This window comes from Macaca thibetana, chromosome 16, assembly GCF_024542745.1.
Source record: "Macaca thibetana thibetana isolate TM-01 chromosome 16, ASM2454274v1, whole genome shotgun sequence".
Lineage (NCBI taxonomy): Eukaryota > Metazoa > Chordata > Mammalia > Primates > Cercopithecidae > Macaca > Macaca thibetana.
The window spans coordinates 77,243,666-77,267,618 of NC_065593.1; the positions used below are offsets into that span (position 1 = coordinate 77,243,666).

A 23,953-nucleotide genomic window follows, 5' to 3' on the forward strand; every position below is an offset into this window, starting at 1 on the left:
TCAACAAAACAAAACAAAAAACTACAAATTAGGCCAAAACTGTTTTCTATGGTAGGGCCAGCTACAGGTGAAGGTAGCATGGAAGATGTTTGCTGATAGCAGTGGCCTACTTTAGTTACACCTGCCTATCGCTAGTTGAGAACAGAAACCCTGAATTAGAGGAGAAAAACTATTTATTTTGGGTTGGCATATGCTGGCTCTACTGAAAGATGTGCTGTCTGGCTCTCAGATGGAAGCTTGTTTTTCAAGGCGAAGAGCCATCTAATAAGGAAATCTTAGCCAGGGGCTCATTCCTTAGCAATTTCTTCCTAATGAATTATTCTAGCTTTGTCTCCAACAGTTTTGTCTAGTTAAAACGGTCTTATTGAGTTATTAAGAAAACTTTGTCTTATTATAAAAAGGTTTACTTGGGAAGGAAGTAAGGGAGGGAGGGAGGGAAGGAGAAGGGAGGGAGGCAGGAGAATGTATGAAGCAAGTATGGCAAAATAGTAACATTTGTTAACTCTGGTCAGTGGGCACACAATGTTTGTTGTATTGTTCTCTGTTTTTAGGTGTGTTTGAAATATTTCATAAGCTTTTCAAAGAGGTTAAAAATAGGTTTACTTTCAGAAGCCTTCCTACAGAAGCCCTACGTTTCTCCTAGGTACAGTGGTATCTGAAACACTTACCATCAACTGGCAGATGGTTCAGTAGGTCCTCATATTCCTCTTTCCCAACTTCGATTTCCATATTATTTAGAAGAGTTTCCAGATTACTGACACTGACTTTTTTTCCTTAGGAATTAAGAGGATGGAAAAGAAATACAAATAATTTGAAGTAGAAGATGCCAACTTTATTATTATTATTATTATTATTTTTGAGATGGAGTTTCATTCTTGTTGCCCAGGCTGGAATGGCGTGATCTTGGCTCACTGCAACCTCTGCCTCCCAGGTTCAAGTGATTCTCCTGCCTCAGCCTCCCAAGTAGCTGGGATTACCGGTTTGTGCCACCATGCTCAGCTAATTTCTGTATTTTTAGTAGAGATGGGGTTTTACCATGTTGGCCAGGCTGGTCTCAAACTCCTGACCTCAAGTGATCTGCCCACCTCAGCCTCCCAAAGTGTTGGGATTACAGGCGTGAGCCACCGTGCCCGGCCCAGAAGATGTTAGCTTTAAATATGCATTTATGTTAAGTGGAGAGTGAAATAATATATTGGCCACTCAGTGTCAGAGTTGAGAAGAGAAAATGCTCCCTCAACATTGAGCTATAATTTTCAGTTGAAGTAATCATGGATGAAAAAGAATTAGACAGATTTGATAAATTGTGATAAAGATAACAAACCTAAATGAAAGCAGAATTTCTTTTTCTTTTCTTTTCTCTCTCTCTTTTTTTTTTTTTTGAGATGGAGTTTCGCTCTTGTTGCCCAGATTGGAGTGCAATGGCGCAATCTCGGCTCACCACAACCTCTGCCTCCCGGGTTCAAACGATTTCTCCTGCCTCAGCCTCCCGAGTAGCTGGGATTATAGGCATGAGCCACCACGCCCACCTAATTTTTGTATTTTTAGTAGAGATGGGGTTTCTCCAGGTTGGTCAGGCTGGCCTTGAATTCCTTACCTCAGGTGATCTGCCCACCTTGGCCTCCCAAAGTGCTAGGATTATAGGCGTGAGCCACAGCGTCTGGCCCAGAGTTTCTTTCTCTCTCTCTCTTTTTTTTTTTTTTCAGATGGAGTCTCGCTCTGTCGCCCAGGCTGGAGTGCAGTGGCTGGATCTCAGCTCACTGCAAGCTCCACCTCCCGGGTTTGCGCCATTCTCCTGCCTCAGCCTCCCAAGTAGCTGGGACTACAGGCGCCCGCCACCTCGCCCGGCTAGTTTTTTGTATTTTTTTTAGTAGAGACGGGGTTTCACCGCGTTAGCCAGGATGGTCTCGATCTCCTGACCTCGTGATCCGCCCGTCTCGGCCTCCCAAAGTGCTGGGATTACAGGCTTGAGCCACTGCGCCCAGCCTCTCTCTTTTTTTAAGATAGGATTTTTTTCTGTCGCACATGCTGGCGTGCAGTGGCATGGTCCTGGCTCCCCGCAGCCTCGACCTCCCAGCCTCAAGTGTTCCTCCCACCTCAGCCTCCCAAGTTGCTGGGGCCACAAGTGCATGCCAGCAGGCCAGCTAATTTCCTTATTTTTTGAAGAGATGGGGTCTTCCTAAGTTGCTCAGGCTGCTCTTGAACTCCAGGGTTCAAGTGATCCTCCTGCCTTGGCCTCTTAAAGTGCTCAGATTACAGGTGTGAGCCATCATACATGCTGAAAGCAGAATTTCAAACTTGCTACAGTGACATATTACTAACAGTGACTTGCTCAAATACAATTATACCAAAGGAAGAATGGTAGGTTATGAGGCATAAATTCAGAATCAGTAAACAGTGGAATAGCAAGATTTCAATCAGTGAGAAATTCAAAAAAGCAAATGTAAAGCCCAGTACATTTTAGCTGCTGTTTTCATATTCTTACCTTTGAAAGGCTTCACACTATCCAGTAATTTTTTCTTGTACACCTTTCCATCTATAAGATATGGTAAAATTCAAGTCAAAAAGAGGATAAGAAACTATTTTTATAAGACATGATTCACCTAGAAATTTATTCTATTTCACCCTCAAATAATAACAAAAGATATGAACTGCTCTCGTTGTGGCCATTCTGTCCCCTAGTTGAAACACATGCCAGTAGTTGATGTGCCCTACACACACACACACACATGCTGCTTCTGCTTTTTTTTTTTTTTTTTTGAGACAGAGTCTTGCTCTGTCACCCAGGCTGGAGTATGATGGTGCTATCTTGGCTCACGGTAACCTCCATCTCCCGATTCAAGTGATTCTCCTGCCTCAGCCTCCTGAGCAGCTGGGATTACAGGTGTGTACCACCATGCCTGGCTAATTTTTGTATGTTTAGTAGAGACAGGGTTTCACCATGTTGGCCAGGTTGGTCTCGAACTTCTGGCCTCAAGTGATCCACCCGCCTTGGCCTCCCAAAGTGTTGGGATTACAGGCGTGAGCCACTGTGGCCAGCTGGTGGTGCTGCTGCTTTTTTTTTTTCTTTCTTTCTTCCTTCTTGTTCTTCTTTCTTGCACTTTGCCTTTCTCTCCTTTCCCTGACTATGCTCTAGGCCCATGAAGTGTTCCTATGTTTATTCCTAATGGAGGATCCTAAAGGGATGATATGAAAAATAGTTATCAACTTGAACAGTAATAAAAACAATATTTAATAAAAAATTAAAAACTGTTGTTTTCTGAACAAACTCTTTCCATAAACAGAGGTGAAATTCAATTAGAATAGAGAACAGAGGGCTTATGCACCACCCCACCTCAGGCTCCATCCTATGGCAGGAGAATATGTAGTACTGAAAAACCCCTCAATGCCTGGCATGTGTCTGTAGTAGTCTCCGATACAGTCCATCTGCATTCTCCTTCCTGCTCTCTCAGAACCAAACTCCTAAGAAGGCTGCAATTCTCATAACTGACCCTTTGAGAGAACAATCTGAAGGAAATGCTAGACAAAATGAGTAACCACAGCTTTAAGAATATATGGGGTGGGCCAGGCATGGTGGCTCACGCCTGTAATCCCAGCACTTTGGGAGGCCAAGGCGGGCGGGTCACTTGAGGTTGGGAGTTCAAGACCAGCCTGGCCAACATGGTGAAACCCCATCTTTACTAAAAATACAAAAATTAGCCATGCATGGTGGCGGGTGCCTGTAATCCATTACTCGGGAGGCTGAGGCAGGAGAATCGCTTGAACCCAGAAGATGGAGGTTGCAGTGAGCCGAGATTGTGCCACTACACTCCAGCCTGGGCTGGAGATTTAATTATTCCAAGTTATATATCCAGCCTGGGCGACAGAGTGAGATTCCGTCAGAAAAAAAAAAAAAAAAAGAATATGGGGATGAATTCAAATGGGTACTGAGCATTTGCTGCCCAGGGTGCTACTTCTGCCTCAAAGGCACTATCCCCCTTGGCAATGTTTAGCCTTACTCTTGCCTGGGGAAAATTGGGGAAAAGAGCGATGGAAGGAAAGGATATCTACACAGGGTCTCTAGGACTGGGCAGGAGGCACAGTTCTGAAGCACAGGCTGACCTCTGGGGTCTTTATGGGTAGTTCTGCGCAAGTGCCCTGGAGGTGGAACTTTTGAGGGGCTGTTTGTGCTGCTGACCAGGTTGGATACTGACAGTACAAGCACACAGTCCTGGAGGCCCCTGCTCTCAGGTGTTTTTCTGTTTTAATTGATGGATTGTGGGGAGGTAGGAGGGCTAACAGGGGAGGGACTGAGAATGTTGGATGCATCAGGGGGCTACAGAAAAATTTAGCTGTGTAGCTATTAAAATATTTAGCAGAGGTCTACTGGCTGAATGCAAAAGAGAGAACTTTCTCATTTCCAAATTAAAACACAAGTGACAAGAATAGGGTTTCTTTCTTTCTTTTTTTTTTTTTTGAGATGGCATCTCACTGTATTGCCCAGTATCTTGGCTCATTGCAACCTCTGCCTCCCGAGTTCAAGTGATTCTCATGCCTCAGCCTCCCGAGTAGGGGACTACAGGCAACTGTCACCATGCCCAGTTTATTTTTTTGTATTTTTAGTAGAGACAGGGTTTCACCATGTTGGCCAGGCTGGTCTCAAATTTCTGACCTCAGCTGATCTGCTCACCTCGGCCTCCCAAAGTGTTGGGATTGTGGGTGTAAGCCAACACGCCTGGCCAAGAACTGGGTTTCTTATGCCAGAATTTCATTCCTTAGGGGGTGTAATGGTTAATACTGAGTGTCAACTTGATTGGATCGAAGGATGCAAAGTATTAATCCTGGGTGTGTCTGTGAGGGTATTGACAAAGCAGATTAACATTTGAGTCAGTGGGCTGGGAAAGGCAGACCCACCCTTAATCTGGGTGGGCACAAGCAAATCAGCTGCCAGTGTGGCTAGAATATGAAACAGGCAGAAAAATGTGAAAAGACAAGACTGGCGTAGCCTCCCAGCCTACATCTTTCTCCCATGCTGGATGCTTCCTGCCCTTGTACATTGGACTTCAAGTTCTTCAGTTTGGGGACTTGGACTGGCTCTCCTTGCTCCTCAGCTTGCAGACGGCCTATTGTGGGTCCTTGTGATTGTGTGAGTTAATACTCCTTAATAAATTCCTCTCTGTCTCTCTCTCTCTGTCTCTCTCTCTCCCCCACTAGTTCTGTCCCTCTAGAGAACCCTGACTAACACAGCGGGTTTCTCACAGTTCTTGTCCAGGAGCCTACGATACCACAGCTCCGTGCCATGATGGTATGCTAAATACTCACCACAGACTGGCAGAGTTTTTAACAGCATCGAGTGTTCTTTTTCTGTTAGCTCGATCCCCATGTTTCTCAGCACATTTTTAAGGTTATCAGCTTCAACCTTTTCTCCTTTGAATAGATGGGAATTGTTTCAGAAGACAATATTAAGAGATTTAATTATTCCTAGTTATAAAAAATATAATCCAGTATAGCACTATTTCTAACTGCACAATGAGGTATAAATACATGAGTTGACTTCACTTACATAGAGTTATTTTGAGGTTCAGTACCTGAAAGCATTCTTTAATCCAAATAAACAGATGACACTTCTGTTCTGGGTACGAGCTGGGATAGCATGGAGTAACAGGGGGGTGGCATAACTGCTCAGTGACTTATGATGCGCTATGGCTTGAATGTTTGTGTCCCTTCCAAAATTCATGTTGAAAGTTAACCCCCAATGCAACAGTATTAACAGGTAGGGCCTTTAGGGGTGGTTAGGTTATAGGGGTTCCTCGCTTGTGAATTGGACTAAGGCCCATATAACAGAGGTCTCATACAACAATCAGCCCCCTTTTCTTTTGCCTGTCTGCCCTTCCCCATGTGAGGGCACAATGTTTAAGGCACCATCTTGAAGCATAAAGCAACTCTCACCAGACATCAAATGTGCCTTGATCTTGGACTTTTCAGCCCCTAGAACTTTGAGAAAGAAATTTCTATTGTTTTTGAATCACCTAGTTTGTGATATTTTGTTATAGCAGCATGAATGGACTAAGACAGATGGTATATAGAATCTATGTAATTCTACCTGCAAGTAATACTTCTGTTTCTGCTTCATGGCCTGAATTATGGGACTAATTGTTCATAGTGATCACATTTCCTTCTGTGAAAACTTCACACTGAGATTCACTGTGTTCACCAATATTTTGGTTCTTTAAACACTAGTGAAATGAACACATTATTGGCCTACACATTAGACAAGTTAATACCTCTTTTCGAGAGTACCCACACTTTTCCTAAATTTTTAATATTCCAAAATGTTGTCAACAAGTCAAAATTATCAATAAATGGTGAAAAAGCAGAATGAATTTATCAGTGATTTCTGGAGGAGGTAAAATACTGCTTTAAAAGGTAGTTATCTACAAAGCATTAAGATCTCAATTTTATTATGTCTTATATAAATTCCCACTCACCTGTAAAAGCTTTTGCTGCATCCATCAAGACATCCAGGTCAACCTTTTCATTTTCTGTAAGAAAACTCAGAATTTAGATTCAGAGTTGAAGCTACTGAGACTTAAAAAATTATATAAAATTCTTAAATTGAAATTTAGTGAACAGAATTACAGTAATTTTTAATGTATTATTCTAGAATTTTTATTATTTTTTCAATCCAAAGGAGCACATACTAGAAGAAAAAAGATTCAAGCTTTAAGTATATATTCATTCAACTTAATTGAATGCTTGCTTTTATTTTACAAACTGTTAGCTGTTAAAAATATTCAGAGCATTATGGTGAGTGAAGTTTTGTTTGTTTGAAGTTAGCACCATCCTACAGGTCAGTCCTCTCCCTTTCAGATCTAGTTCTCTTGCATTAAGTGCAAGGCTGAGATGTGTTAGAGCAAGTGTTCTCAATGTGTGGGTCATGGACCTCTATATTCACCCAATACCCTTGGCCATTTTCACTGTGTTGACATTTGTACTGATGGTGCAAAAGCAATGTTGGACAAAACTGCTGTGTATTTGCATGAATGAAGGCAGTGACAACTAACTGTACTAGCAGTCACTGCATCCTTCACTGTACATACTTGTAGTAAGATGTCCTTGGCAAAGCAGCAAAAGTTATTAATTTTTATTAGATATTAACCCTTCAGTGCATGAAACACTTTGGCTGCAATCTGAACTATGATGATTTCTTGAGGAAAAGAACTTGTATGATTGTTTGAGTTGCAAGAAAACTAGTTGCTTTTTCATGGGATACCATTTTCACTGGAGAAAAATGACTAATGGATAAAATACAGTTTTTCAGAGTTGGATATCTGCCAGACACCTTCTTGAAAATGAACAAAGTAATTCCATCATTTTAAGAAAAAAACCTAACAACAGATGTTTTAATGGTTAAGTTCAAGCTTTTGAAGAGCAATTTGAATTTTGGAAACCTTATTATCTGTACTATGACTTGATAGTTTCCCAATACTTAAATATTATTTTAATAAGAATGATGGTGATATTAATAAATGTGGTTTTTTAAACAAATCAGCATAACAACCAGCTAACAACACAATGACAGTATCAAATCCACACATATCAGTAATAATCTTGAATGTAAATGGGGTAAATGACCCACTTAAAAGGCACAGAGTGGCAAGATGAATAAAAAAAAGCAAGATCCAATGGTATGCTGTATTCAAGAGACCCATCTCACATGTAATGACACCCATAGGCTCAAAATAAAGGGATGGAGAAAAATCTACCAAGCAAATGGAAATCAGGAAAAAGCAGGGGTTGCAATCCTAATTTCAGACAAAATAGACTTTAAATCAACAAAGATTAAAAAAGACAAAGAAGGACATTACATAATGGTAAAGGGTTCAATTCAACAAGAAGACATAACTATTCTAAATATATATGTACCCAACACAGGACTGTTCAGATTCATAAAGCAAATTCTTAGAGACCTACGAAGAGACTTAGATTCCCATATGATAACAGTGGGAGACTTCAACACTCCACTGACAGTATTTGATCACTGAGGCAGAAAATTACCAAAGATATTCAGGACCTGAACTCAACATTGGACCAAATTGATCTTACAGACCTCTACAGAACTCTCTACCCCAAAACAACAGAATATACATTCTTCTCATTGCCACATGGCACATACTCTAAAATTGACCACATAATTGGACATAAAACAATTTTCAGGAAATAAAAAAGAACCAAAATACCAAACACACTTTCAGACCACAGTGCAATAAAAAGGAGGTCAGAAATAAGAAAATCATTCAAACCATGCAATTGCACGGAAATTAAACAATGCTCCTGAATGACTTTTGCATAAATAATGAAATTGAGGCAGAAATCAATAAGTTCTTTGAAACTAATGAGAACAAAGATACAACATACCAGAATCTCTAGAATACAGCTAAGGCAGTGTTAAGAGGGAAATTCATAGCACTAAACACCCACATCAAAAAGTTAGGATGATCTTAAATTAACAACCTAACATCACAACTGAAAGAATTAGAGAAGCAAGACTAGTAAACCAACCCCAAACCTAGCAGAAGACAAGAAATAACCAAAATCAGAGCTGTACTGAAGGAAATTGAGACTCTGAAAACCATTCAAAAGATCAACGAAGCCAGGAGTTGGTTTTTTGAAAAAATTAAAAAGGCCACTAGCTAGACTAATAAAGAAGAGAAAGAGGATCCAAATAAACACAATAAGAAATGACAAAGGGGGTGTTACCACTGACCCCACAGAAATAAAAATAAGCATCGGAAACTACAAACATGTCTGTGCAAACAAACTAGAAAACCTATTAAGAGATGGATAAATTCCTAGACACATATACCTCCCAAAACTGAACCAGGAAGAAACTGATTCCCTGAACAGACAAATATTGAGCTCTGAAACTGAATCAGTAAATAGCCTACCAACCAAAAAAAGCCCAGGACCAGACAAATTCACAGCTGAATTCTACCAGATGTACAAAGAAGAGCTGGTATAATTCCTACTGAAACTATTCCAAAAAATTAAGGCTGCATCTAGTCATCCATCTTGGAGGAGGAATTGATTCTGACTTTTTTATTATTTTAGGTTAATGGTCCTCAGTCCCCATTAGCCCATCTCCTACTTCTGAGTGTCCTGGCATCCTGCCTATGGCATCTTCCAATTCCTGAAGGTCGCAGAAGACAGGGGCTGTGGCAGTCACCTGGGCCTCCCTGAGTGGAGGGCATGGAGCAGTGAAGAGTGGAGCTAAGCACAGTTTGTGGGTGCAAGGAGACAAAGGCCCTGCCAGATCCCTGAAACCATGTTGTTATTTTAAAATGAATTATTATATAAGTATTATTAAATGTGTTTTTGTTTCTAATATAATATTAATATGTACCCATATGAACAGCATGAAGTCTTAAAAATTTATTGATAGATTGATTGATTGAGTTTTAACAATAGTGTCTCTCTATGTTGCCCAGGCTGGTCTGAAACTCCCAGGCTCAATAAATCCTCCCACCTCGGCCTCCCAAAGTGGGAGGATTACAGACATGAGTCACTGTGCCCAGCCACATAAAGAATTTTTGAGACCAAAAAGTTTGAGAACCCCTAGGTTAGAGAGTACATGCAATAACAGACAATACTCAGTTTGCTTGTTGTTTCCTCATCCAACTTCAGTGCATATTTATCATTTAGCCTAGAAGATCCTGATACCCTATGTTTCCTAGTTCTCCTGTATTTTCCCAAGACTATAAGCTCCTCTGAGGGCAGACACCATATCTCTGCTGCCCTTGTACCCCTAACGATTCTTAGTTTCTAGTAAATACATTACCCAGATATAGTATAAACATTTGCCAAGTAAATACAGCAGTATCATCACAATGCTGACACATTACTGGCATTCAATAAATATTTGTGGAATGAATCAATAAAAGAAAAAAATGTATTCAAAAATCAGGACCTTGATCCTTGAATAATGAAGTCCTGCCTTAGTAAAAGATAACCTTTCTAGTCTATGGTGTTCCATGCTGTTATAAACTTGAAGCCAGCGTTTCATGCCAATCAAGATTCTTGGTGGTCTGCATCCTTACTAATGTTAGCTATCAAGCTCAGTTGAAGAAAGAATAGACTTCTTCCCTCCTTCTCTTCAGAGTCTTTTCAACTGAGCCCCAATACTATCACAGTTATGCTGTTTTTTTTTTTTTTTTTAATTGGTCTAAGCTGAGAAATTGTGAGTTCCTAAAGTTTAAAAGGGGAAAAGTCTGCCTCTGAACACACGTCCCCTCTGGGGAACCTGAAAATCCAGATCACAGAGAAAGATTTAACCTTACCTAGAGCTGAAATGGATTTAGGGAGCCAAACAAAATATAAAAATAGAAGAAGCTGCAGGAAGAGCCCTGTAGGCACTTCTGGTCCCCAGTTTGAGCCCAAGGAAGCCATTCCTGGCCTTATTTCATAGACGTTCTTGGGGAAGGCAGCCAGTGGAACTGGGGAGGGGCCACAGGGTGAAGGAAGCTCCTAGTTGAACTTTGTAGTAATTTCAACTGAGCATGAATTTTCCTGAGCAGAATCCAGAGGGGAGCAAATGGGAAGTACAGACAGGAGTGCAGAAACCACAGCTGATGGTGTGGGCAGGTGGGGAAGGGCGAGGTCTGAGACCCCTGCTGGCTTTCTCAGTGGGGAGGCTTATAACCTGGGGCAAGATCTCAGCCCTGTTGCCACTGAGATCTAAAAGTGTGGAAGACATATTTGAGGGAATAATTGAGGAAAACTTCCCTGAACTTGCTAGAGATCCAGACATTCAAATACAAGAAGCTCAAAGAACACCTGGGAAATTTATTACAAAAAGGTCATCACCTAGGCACACAGTTATCAGGTTATCCAAAGTTAGGATGAAGGAAAGAATCTTAAGAGCCAAGAGGCAAAAGCACCAGGTGATCTATAAAGGAAAATCTATCAGATTAACAGCAGATTTCTCGGCAGAAACCTACGAGCTAGAAGGAATTGGGGGCCTATCTTTAGCCTCCTTAAAGTAAACAACTATCAGCTAAGAATTTTGTATCCAGTGAAACTAAGCTCCATAAATAACGTAAAGATGCAGTCTTTTTCAGACAAACAAATGCTTTGAGAATTCACCACTACCAAGCCAGCACTACAAGAACTGTTAAAAGGAGCTCTAAATCTTGAAACAAATCCTTAAAATACACCAAAATATACATCAAAATAGACCCTCCTTAAAGCATAAATCTCACAGGACCTATAAAACAATGACACAATAAAAACAAACAAACAAACAAACAAAACCACACATGGTATTCAGGCAACAAATAGCATGATGAACAGAATAGTATCTCACATCTCAATACTAATGTTGAATGTAAATGACCTAAATGCTCCACTTAAAAGATACAGAATGGCAGAATGGATAAGAATTCATCAACTAAGTATCTGGGCCTTCAGGAGACTCACTTAACACATAAGGACTCACATAAACTTATGGTAAGGGGTGGAAAAAGATATTCCATGCAAATGGACACCAAAACAGAGCAGGACTAGCTATGCTTGTATCAGACTAAACAAACTTTAAAGCAACAGCAGTTAAAAAAGACAAAGAAGGGCATTATATAGTGATAAAAGGACTTGTCCAGGAAAATATTACAATCCTAAATATATATGCACCTAACACTGGAGTTCCCAAATTTATAAAACAATTACTAATAGACCTAAGAAATGAGACAGACAGCAACACAGTAATAATGGGAGACTTCAATACTCCACTGACAGCACTAGACAGGTCATCAAGACAGAAAGTCAACAAAGAAACAATGGGTTTAAACTATATCCTAGAACAAATGGACTTAACAGATATTTACAGAACTTTCTACCCAACAACTGCAGAATATATATTCTATTCATCAGCATATGGAACATTCTCCAAGTTGAACATATGATAGGCCATAAAACAAGTCTCAACAAATTTAAGAAAATTGAAATAATAGCCAAGTACTCTCTCACACCACAGTGGAATAAAATTGGAAATAAACTCTCAAAGGGGTTTGATGTAAATACATGGAAATTAAATAACTTGTTCCTGAATGATTATTGGGCTAACAATGAAATCAAGATGGAAATTAAAAAATTCTTTGAATTAAATGATAATAGTGATGGGATACAGAAAAGGCAGTGCTAACAGGAAAGTTCATAGCCTTAAATGCCTACATCAAAAAGTCTGAAGGAGCACAAACAGACAATCTAAGGACACACTTCAAGGAATTAGAGAAACAAGAACAAACCAAACCCAAACCCAGCAGAAGAAAAGAAATAACCAAGATCAGAGCAGAACTAAATGAAATCGAAACAAAAAAATACAAAATAATTATGAAACAAAAAGTTGTTTCTTTGAAAAGATAAATAAAATCGATAGACATTAGCAAGATTAACCAAGAAAAGAAGAGAGAAGATCCAAATAAGCTCAATTAGAAGCACAATAGGAGATATTACAACTGATACTACAGAAATACAAAAGATCATTCAAGGCTATTATGAACACCTTTATATGAATAAACTAGAAAACCTAGAGGATATGGATAAATTTCTGGAAATACACAACCCTCTTAGATTAAGCCAGAAAGAAACAGAAACTCTAAACAGACCAATAACAAGCAGCAAGATTGAAATGATAATAAAAAATTGCTAACAAAATCAGAGTCCAGGACCAGATGGATTCACAGTTGAATTCTATCAGAAATTCAAAGAAGAATTAGTACGAATCCTATTGACACAATTCCAAAATATAGAGAAAGGGGGACTCCTCCCTAAATCATTCTATGAAGCCAGTATCACCCTAATACAAAAACCAGGAAAAGACATAACCAAAAAAGAAAACAGCCGGGCGCGGTGGCTCACGCCTGTAATCCCAGCACTTTGGGAGGCCGAGGCGGGCGGATCACAAGGTCAGGAGATCGAGACCACGGTGAAACCCCGTCTCTACTAAAAATACAAAAAATTAGCCGGGCGCGGTTGTGGGCGCCTGTAGTCCCAGCTACTCGGGAGGCTGAGGCAGGAGAATGGCGTGAACCCAGGAGGCGGAGCTTGCAGTGAGCCGAGATCGCGCCACTGCACTCCAGCCTGGGCGACAGAGCGAGACTCCGTCTCAAAAAAAAAAAAAAAAAAAAAAAAAAAAAGAAAACAACAGACCAGTAACCTTGATGCAAAAATATTTAATAAAATACTATACTAGCTAACCGAATCCAACAACATATCAAAAAGATAATCCACCATGATCAAGTGAATTTCATACCAGGGATGCAGTGATGGTTTAAAATATGCAAGTCAGTAAATGTGGTACACCACAGAAACAGAATTAAAAACAAAAATCACATCCTCATCTCAACAGATGCAGAAAAAGCATTTGACAAAATCCAGCATCCCTTTATGGTTAAAACTCTTAGCAAAATTGGCATACAAGGGACATACCTCAATGCAATAAAAGCCATCTATGACAGACCCACAGCCAACATAATACTAAATGGGGAAAAGTTGAAAGCATTCCCTCTGATAACTGAAACAAGATAAGGATGCCCACTTGCACCACTTCTCTTCAACATAGTACTGGAAGTCCTAGCCAGAGCAATCAGACAAGAGAAAGAAATAAAGGGCATCCAAATCGATAAGGAGGAAGTTAAACTGTTGCTGTTTGCTGATGACATGATTGTCCACCTAGAAAACCCTGAAGACTCCTCCAGAAAGCTCCTAGAACTGATAAAATAATTCAGCAGTTTCTGGATACAAAATTAATGCACATAAATCAGTAACTCTCCTACACACTAACAGCAACCAAGGTGAGAATCAAATGAAGAACTCAACCTCTTTTACAATAGCTGAAAACAACAACAACAAAAAAAACCGCTTAGGAATATACCTAACCAAGGAGGTGAAAGAACTCTACAAGGAAAACTACAAAACACTGCTGAAAGAAATCATAGACAACACAAACAAATGGAAACACATCCCATGCTCATGGATGGGTATATTCAATATTGTGAAAATGACCACATTGCCAAAAGCAATCTACAAATTCAACACAATTCCCATCAAAATACCACTATCATTCTTCACAGAACTAGAAAAAACAATTCTAAAATTCATATGGAACCAAAAATGAGTCCACATAGCCAAAGCAAGACTAAGCAAAAATAACAAATCTGGAGGAATCACATTACCTGATTTCAAACTATACTATAAGGCCATAGTCACCAAAACAGCATGGTACTAGTATAAAAATAGGCATGGAACAGGATGGAGAGCCCAGAAAAAAGCCAAATACTTACAGCCAACAGATCTTCAATAAAGCAAACAAAAACATCAAGAGGTCAGGCATGGTGGCTCACGCCTGTAATCCCAGCACTTTGGGAGGCCAAGGCAGGCAGCTCACCTGAGGCCAGGACACTGGCCAACACAGTGAAACCCCATATCTACAAACAGAACAAAACGAACGAAAAAAAAAAAAAACACAAAGTGGGGAAAGGACACCCTATTCAACAAATGGTGCTGTGAAAATTGGCAAGCTACACGTGGGAGAATGAAACTGGACCCTTATCTCTCACCTTATTCAAAAATCAACTCAAGATGGATCAAAGACTTAAATCTAAGACCCGAATCCATAAAAATTCTAGAAGATGATATCGGAAAAACTCTTCCAGACATTGGCTTAGGGAAAGATGTTATGGCCAAGAACCCAAAAACAAATGCAATGAAAAGAAAGATAAATAGATGTGACTTAATTAAAAAGCTTCTGCACAGCAAGAGAAATAATCAACAGAGTAAACAGACAGCTCACAGAGTGGGAGAAAATCTTTGCAAACTATGCATCCAACAAAGGACAAACATCCAGAATCTACAAGGAACTCAAATCAGCAAGAAAAAACAATCCCATCAACAAGTGTGTAAAGGACATGTATAGACAATTTTCAAAAGAAGATACACAAACAGCCAACAAATATATGAAAAATGCTCAACATCACTAATGATCAGGGAAATACAAATCAAAACCCCAAGGTGATACCACCTTATTCCTGCAAGAATGGCCATATTTACATATATGTATATACTACTTTAAGTTCTAGGGTACATGTGGACAACGTGCAGGTTTGTTACATATGTATACATGTGCCATGTTGGTGTGTTGTACCCATTAACTCATCATTTACATTAGGTATATCTCCTAATGCTATCCCTCCCCCATCCCCCCACTGCACAACAGGCCCCGGTGTATGATGTTCCCCTTCCTGTGTCCAAGTGTTCTCATTGTTCAATTCCCACCTATGAGTGAGAATATGCGGTGTTTGGTTTTTTGTCCTTGTGATAATTTGCTGAGAATGATGGTTTCCAGCTTCATCCATGTCCCTACAAAGGACAAGAACTCATCCTTTTTTAAGGCAGCATAGTATTCCATGGTGTATATGTGCCACATTTTCTTAATCCAGTCTATCATGGATGGACATTTGGGTTGGTTCCAAGTCTTGGCTATTGTGAATAGTGCCACAATAAACATACTTGTGCATGTATCTTTATAGCAGCATGATTTATAATCCTTTGGGTATATACCCAGTAATGGGATGGCTGGGTCAAATGGTATTTCTAGTTCTAGATCCTTGAGGAATCGCCACACTGTCTTCCACAATGGTTGAACTAGTTTACAGTCCCACCAACAGTGTAAAAGTGTTCCTATTTCTCCACATCCTCTCCAGCACCTGTTGTTTCCTGACTTTTTAATGACTGCCATTCTAACTGGCATGAGATGGTATCTCATTGTGTTGTTGATTTGCATTTCTCTGATGGCCAGTGATGATGAGCATTTTTTCATGTATCTGTTGGCTGCATAAATGTCTTCCTTTGAGAAGTGTCTGTTCATATCCTTCACCCACTTTTTGATGTTTTTTTTTTTTTTTTTTTTCCTTGTAAATTTGTTTGAGTTCTTTGTAGGTTCTGGATATTAGCCCTTTGTCAGATGGGTAGATTGCAAAAATGTTCTCCCATTCTGTAGGTTGCCTGTTCACTCTGATGGTAGTTTCTTTTGCTGTGCAGAAGCTCTTTAGTTTAATTAGATCCCATTTCTCAATTTTGGCTTTTGTTGCCATTGCTTTTGGTGTTTTAGTCATGAAGTCCTTGCCCATGCCTATGTCCTGAATGGTACTGCCTAGGTTTTCTTCTAGGGTTTTTATGGTTTTAGGTCTAACATTTAAGTCTTTAATCCATCTTGAATTAATTTTTGTATAAGGTGTAAAGAAGAGATCCAGTTTCAGCTTTCTACATATGGCTAGCCAGTTTTTTCCCAGCATCATTTATTAAATAGGGAATCCTTTCCCCGTTTCTTGTTTTAGTCAGGTTTGTCAAAGATCAGATGGTTGTAGATGTGTGGTATTATTTCTGAGGGCTCTATTCTGTTCCATTAGTCTGTATCTCTGTTTTGGTACCAGTACCAGAATGGCCATAATTTAAAAATCAAAAAATAATAGATGTTGGTGTAGATGTGGTGAAAAGGGAACACTTTTATACTGTTGGTGGGAATGTAAACTAGTATAACCATTATGGAAAACAGTATGGAGATTCCTTAAAGAACTAAAAGTAGATCTACCATTTGATCTAGCAATCCCACTTCTGGGTATCTACCCAGAGGAAAAGAAGTTATTATATGAAAAAGACATATGAACATGCATGTTTATAGCAGCACAATTTGCAATTGCAAAAATATGGAACCACATTAAATGCCGATCAACCAATGAATGGATAAAGACAATGTGGTATATATATACTATGGAATACTACTCTGCCATAAAAAGGATGAAATAATGGCATTTGCAGCAACTTGGATGGAGTTGGAGACCATTATTCTAAGTGAAATAACTCAGGAATGGAAAAATGAACATTGTATGTTCTCATTTATAAGTGGGAGCTAAGTTATAAGGATGCAAAGGCATAAGAATGATATAATGGACTCTGGGGACTCGAGGGGAAGGTTAGAAGTGGAGTGAGGGATAAGGCTACACATTGGGTGCAGTGTACATTGCTCGGGTAATGGGTGCACTAAAATCTCAGAAATTGCCACTAAATAACTTATCCATGTAACCAAATACCACCCGTTCCCCCAAAACTATTGAAATAATAAAAAAGTATATATAAAAATAATTCAAAAAAGGAGATTGGTCTATATCTATAAAAGATGGATGTATCTTTTCATCATCTCTTCTTATCCTTTTTATTTTCTCTTACCCTCCCCTCATCTCTTTCTGTTATCTCTTTCTTCCTTATCCTACTCTTTTATTCCATTCTTTATCTCTCAAATATTCCTTTATTCTATCTTTCCATTCTTTTAGTATTCTTGTCCTCATAGAGACACTCTGAGACACTATTTTAACCCTGGTGATGATTCTCATGGTTTGATGTACCTTGTTTAAAGATGAATAACACTAATAATTAGGAAATGCATTTTCAATTGTCTGATACTGAGTGTCCTATAAATACCTCAATTCAACTGTATTTCAAAGATTTTTCTTCATTCTGCTTCCCCTGCTATCCTTCTCCCTGTTTTTAAAAATTGTTTTTTGGCAGTCATATAAGTGATAAACTTCTGGTTTACACTTTGGTAGCTCCCTCCCTTTCACCCACCACATCAAATCAGTCTTCCGCACATATGTGTGGTTCCCAGGTAAGGCCCTTATCACCTGTACCTTATTAACAGTCTCTTAAATTATTTATCTCTGTCCCCAGTTTTTCTCTCTCCAATATGTCTTACTCTTTGCTTTCACAGTAGACTAGTCATTATCTATAGGATAAAGGTGTCTTAAATGCTCACCAGTCACTGGCAGGTGACTCTTCAGGTCCTTGATTTCTTTTTCTTCGAGTCTGAACCCAGTGTTTTGTAAAACACTCGTTAGGTCATTGACATTAACCTGCCCTCCTTCACAGAAACAAGAAAAAGTAGATAAGGATGTCATAAAATGAAAAATACATACTCTCAACCCCTACTCAGAAATGAAAGCAGAAAAGCTATTTACAGCAAGTCAAGTGGGAGTCAGGAACAGACTATGCTTCCAAAATTAAACTTCTGGGAGAAGTTTATATTGAGGAGGAGAAGTAAAGAGTTTGGCATTTCTGATGAATTAGACAGAGATAACAACCAAATCATGTTATTCTGTCAAAAAGTAAGATTTGAAACTTGCTACAGTAATAATAAATTATCTCCCAAGTGTAATTGTACATAAAGGAGGACTCCAGTCAATGGGGGAAAATTACTGAAAACTATTGGTGTAGTTTTAATCAAATCATTCTGAAATATGGGGATTTAAAAAGAGTCAATATATATTTCAGATAAATTGAATAATTAAATGTAAAAAGTGAAATAATAGAAAAACAAAGAAAACTAAGTATATGTGATTCTTCACATACTGGTTAGCTTGTAAAGGACTTAAAAGTCAATCACAGAAGAAATGACTGATAAAATTAAACACATAAACATGAAAAGTGGTCATATATCAAAATACAACATAATGGATAAAAAGTGGATTTGTAGTTGCCTAGGTCTGCAAGAGTTGGCGGGTATAAGTAGTGACTACTAATGGGTATTCAGTTTCTTTCTGCAGTGCTGAGATATTCTAAAGCTGATTGTGGTGATACTGTACAACTCTGTTAGTGTACTAAAACCCACTGAATTATATATTTTAAGTAGGTTAATTGTATGGTATATGAACTATATCTCAATAAAGCTGTTGTAAAAATACAATAAAATAAAATGCAGATGACGAATTGGGAAAATATTTACAATAGATATGACAATGTGCTAATGTTTAATCTATAAAGAGGTCATTTATATTAATAGAAACAATGTTTGGACTCTAATAGATTAAAAGATATAATGATATAAAACATTTTTTTTCTGAAAAATTTTTTCCTTTTTTATGTATGTTTTTAAAAATTTTTTTTAATTTTTTAATTTTTTTTTTTGAGACAAAGTCTCGCTTTGTCACCCAAGTTGGAGTGCAGTGGCATGATCTTGGCTCACTGCAACCTCTGCCTCCTGGGTTCAAGCTATTCTCCTGCCTCAGTCTCCTGAATAGCTGGGACTACAAGTGTGTGCCACCATGCCCAGCTAATTTTTGTATTTTTAGTAAAGACAGGGTTTCACCTTGTTGGCCAGGCTGGTCTCGAACTCCTGACCTCGTGATCCATCCGCCATGGCCTCCCAAAGTGCTGGGATTACGGGTGTGAGCCACCACGCCCAGCTTAAATCTTTTTCTTGCCCTGTCTTATGGTCCTGATCAAAATTTTCTATGAGTGATTTTACGTATATAATTTGTTCTCTAAGTAGATTATAAACTCTTTGAAAGTAAGAACTATCGGCCGGGCATGGTGGCTCACACCTGTAATCCCAGCACTTTGGGAGGCTGAGGTGGACAGATCACCTGAGGTTGGGAGTTTAAGACCAGCCTGACCAACATGGAGAAACCCTATCTCTACTAAAAATACAAAATCAGCTGGGTGTGGTGGCACATGCCTGTAATCCCAGCTACTTGGGCAGCTGAGGCAGGAGAATCGCTTGAACATGGGAGGTGGAGGTTGCAGTGAGCTGAGATTGTGCCATTGTATTCCAGCCTGGGCAACAAGAGTGAAACTCCATCTCAAAAATAAATAAATAAATAAATAAATAAATAAAGTAAGAACTATCTTCTGCTTTGTGTAGCCCCTCCCCCACCACACTCCCAACACTATGCCAGTCTGTTTGATGAATGAAAAAATTCTCAAATTAAGCTTTCTTTTCCATTAAAGAGAAAACAACCACTATCCTTGTGAGAATTCCATGATTTAAATATAAAACAATTGATACGGTTTGGCTGTATCCCCACTCAAATCTCATCTTGAATTCCCACGTGTTGTGGGAGGGACCTGGTGGGAGGTTAACTGAATCACGGGGGCAGGTCTTTCTCATGCTCTTGTGATAGTGAATAAGACTCACAAGATCTGATGGTTTTATAATGGGGAGTTTCCCTGAACAAGCTCTCTCTCTTTGCCTGCCACCATCCATGTAAGGTGTGACTTGCTCCTCCTTGCCTTCCACCATGATTGTGAGGCCTCCCCAGCCACATGGAACTGTAAATCCATTACACCTCTTTATTTTCTAAATTGCCCAGTCTCAGATATGTCTTTATCAGCAGCATGAAAATGGACTAATATAAAAATACAAAGCTGATTTAAAAATTGTTTTTATTTTAATATGTTTTTTGAGACAGGGTCTGGCTTTGCCATCCAGGCTCACTGCAGCCTCAAACTCCTGGGCTCAAGTGATCCTCCTGCCTCAGCCTCCTGAGTAGCTGGGACCACAGCTACATATCACCAATATAAAAACATTTTCAACTTTATTGATAACAAAAAAATCAGAACAATAATTAGATTCATTTTTTCATCAAATTAATTCAAGTTTTTCATCCATCAAATGAACAAGAATAAAAAATATAAAAATAAAGTACTGTGGTTAGGGCATGATGGTAATACTATGTATGGAGGTGCAAATTCCTGCTGGAAGAATATATCCAAAGAAAATGACTTTAAAGCTGGATCAAGATTTATGTATGAAGATCAGAGACATATAAGAGAAAAACACTAAGTAAATGTTCAACAAGAGAAAAATGATTAAGTAAATTATAATACAACTAGATGATATAATTATTAAAATGATGTTTACAAAGAAGTTTTAAATAACATGGTGAAATTACTACACTAAAATTTTAGGATTAAATGCAGGACATATAACATTTCTAGTAAGAGTTTCATAGTACATATATATGCACAGGAAAAAGATCAGAGATATCTGTAACAGAAAAGGTAACATTACTTGAAATTGTGGGTAATTACATTTTTTTCTGTATGCTACTATATATATTCCAGATTATTCTCAAATACCCAGCATCTAGTAGACACTTGAGTATTTGTTGAATAAAATGAATAATTTTCTGCTTATTTATGTAATCAGAAAAAACCAATTAGAACAATCTTAAATATTATTGTCCTTATCCTTTTCCTCACTTACCTCTGAAGGATTTCACACCATCCAATAATTCTTTCTTAAACACCTTTTTATCAGCTGTAGGATAAAACATGATTAATAATGCTTTCAGAGATTCATAAAAATTAAAATATATACTTACAGGAAGGGAAAATTTAGAAATTTGTTACAATTCAATCTCAATGAAATGAAAGATATTTGCAAAATTCAGTGTAGTGAACCTATCCACTGGATAGAATACAAACTATTGTTAATAGTGCCCTACAGTGCTGTACTACACATAGCCTTTCTTTTCTTGCTTTCCCCTCTCTAATTTACCTTCATCTTTTCTTTCTTCACCTTTTCTACCCCTTCTGCTCTTACTTTTTTTTCAGTTTATACCTTAAGTCTTATCTTTTTCCTAGGGCAAAAGAAATTGTCTTATGATAGGACTTCTGACTGAAGAGGTTCATGTTTCCTAAACCAATATAATAATAATAGGATTTTTAGAAATGTTAGGACTGGGCCTTTTAAAAAACATTTTTAATTGACACAACTGTTTCAAATATTAGAATTTCTAACACAAAACCTTAAAACCAACCTCTTTGAAGTTTTCAAGAGGGTAAGGACTTGGAGAATCAGACATGGTCCCTGCGCTCTCAGGTTTTAGATAGTGCCACATAGACAATGATCTTCAGTAAGTGTTGAATGAATATATTTTTAGACATCAGTGAAGCAGAATACATGTAAATGCTTACCAGAAACTGGCAGAGTTTTCAGAAGCTTTTTGTGCTCCTTATTTGTGATCTCTATTCCCATGTTTTCCAGAACATTTTTCACATCCCCAGCATGAATCTTCTCTCCTTTAGAGGAAGGGAAATAGTCATAGGTGAGAATATAAGAATTATGTCATATTTTATATTATGACATTATAATTATGTATTAGTCCATTTTCATGCTGCTGATAGACATACCTAAGACTGGGAAGAAAAAGAGGTTTAATTGGACTTACAGTTCCACCTGGCTGGGGAGGCCTCAGAATCATGGTGGGAGGTGAAAGGCACTTTTTACATGGCGGCGGCAAGAGAAAATGAGGAAGAAGCAAAAGCAGAAACCCCTGATAAACCCATCAGATCTTATGAGACTTATTCACTATCATGAGAATAGCATGGGAAAGACTGACCCCCATGATTCAATTAACTCCCCATGGTTCCCTCCCACAATATTTGGGAATTCTGAGAGACACAATTCAAGTTGAGATTTGGGTGGGGACACAGCCAAACTATATCAAATTATATACAACATTATATGTAATTATAATCAACATATAACAGAAGTAATTATGATTAACATATAACATTATAACTACATATAACATTATATATCATATATATGTACCTGTGTTTGTATATATATAATTATATATAATGTGTGTGTGTGTGTATATATCTAATCCTCAGCTGCTGGGGGAAGAGTAAAGCACAGTAAAAGCTTGTTTAGCTATTTATTTATTTATTTACTATTTTGAGACAAGGTCTCACTCTGCCATCCTGGCTGGAGTGCAGTGGCACGATCACGGCTCACTGTAGCATTGACCTCCTAGGCTTAAGCAATCCTCCCGCCCCAGGCCCTCAGAGTAGCTGGGACTACGGCGTGCAACAGCACGCAGGGCTAATTTTTTGTACTTTTTGTAGAGATAGGGTCTCCCTGTGTTACCCAGGCTAGTCTTGAACTCCTGGCCTCAAGTGATCCAAATGGCTTGGCCTCCCAAGGTGCTAGGGTTACAGGTGTGAACCACTGTACCAGGCCTTGTTTAGCTATTTAGAGTCAAGGAGGGGAGTCAGAAATTTTTCTTTTAACCTAAGTAAAATAAAATCTCTTACAATGATAAAACAATATCATAAGTAAAATAGAAATTGTATAATTTTTCAATAATTTGGGAGCTGTTTCATGGTTAATATAAATAATTTGACTACTACAAGAACACCACTACTTTTAATTTTCTTTTTCTTCTTTCTTCTTCTTTTTAGTCCTCCCTATCCCCTTCCCTCTTGTTCTTTTGCCTTAATTATGGGGTAAGTTAAAAATGACAATAAAATCTGACTCCTTGTGATATATTTCACCTTGAGTGAATTTACATTTATATAATTACGTTGTAAACTTGGGAAGTCAGGGATCATATCTTTCTCTCAAAATCTAGCATAATGTCTGGCACATAGCCAATGATCAACTAAATGTAGAATGAGTTAATTAATTGTTTGAATGTCAGCAAAGCAAAATACATTACTGATTGAAACTTCAGAGAGTTCATTCACTTGATCATTACTGAGTGTTTACTATGTGAATAAAACAAAATTTTTGAAGGGGTAAAACTGACATTGAAACTGCTCAATATATAAAACATAATTAGGCCAGGTGTGGTGGCTCATGCGTGTAATCCTAGCACTCTGGGAAGCTGAGGTGGGCAGATCACTTGAGGTCAGGAGTTCGAGACCAGCCTGGCCAACATGGTAAAACCCTGGCTCTATAAAAATACAAAAATTAGCTGGGTGTGGTGGCATGTGTCTGTAATTCCAGCTACTCAGGAGGCTGAGGCAGGACAGTCACTTAAACCCTGGAGGCAGAGGTTGCAGTGAGCAGAGATCGGGCCACTGCACTCCAGCCTGTGTGATGGAGGGAGACTCTGTCTCAAAAAAAAATCATAATTAACAAGCAGGACTATGACTTTTTTGGCAAATATTATTGCAACATTTACTAAAATTGATCATGTTTTAAGACAAAAATTTAAATCTCAACAGATTACTCGAAGGCAAAAAGTATATTAGTCATATTCTAATTATAATTTAAAGTCAGCTGGGTGTGGTGGCTCACACCTGTAATCCCAGCATTTTGGGAGGCTGAGGCGGCTGGATCACGAGGTCAACAGATTGAGAC

The 23,953-nt window shown here is 38.6% G+C and overlaps 1 protein-coding gene across 50 annotated transcripts in view; it reads right to left on the bottom strand.

Moving 5' to 3' along the window:
- Positions 1 to 23,953, bottom strand: part of LOC126939504 (uncharacterized) — a 557,395-nt gene that overhangs the window by 69,563 nt on the left and 463,879 nt on the right. For all 50 annotated transcript variants that reach the window (XM_050764859.1, XM_050764858.1, XM_050764860.1 and 47 more), the window contains 7 exons: positions 21,778 to 21,882; positions 21,065 to 21,118; positions 17,837 to 17,941; positions 6,465 to 6,518; positions 5,299 to 5,403; positions 2,483 to 2,533; positions 669 to 773 (listed from right to left, as the gene is read on the bottom strand). In XM_050764859.1, the coding sequence (XP_050620816.1) occupies positions 669 to 773; positions 2,483 to 2,533; positions 5,299 to 5,403; positions 6,465 to 6,518; positions 17,837 to 17,941; positions 21,065 to 21,118; positions 21,778 to 21,882 (579 nt within the window). The remainder of the gene's footprint in view (positions 1 to 668; positions 774 to 2,482; positions 2,534 to 5,298; positions 5,404 to 6,464; positions 6,519 to 17,836; positions 17,942 to 21,064; positions 21,119 to 21,777; positions 21,883 to 23,953) is intronic.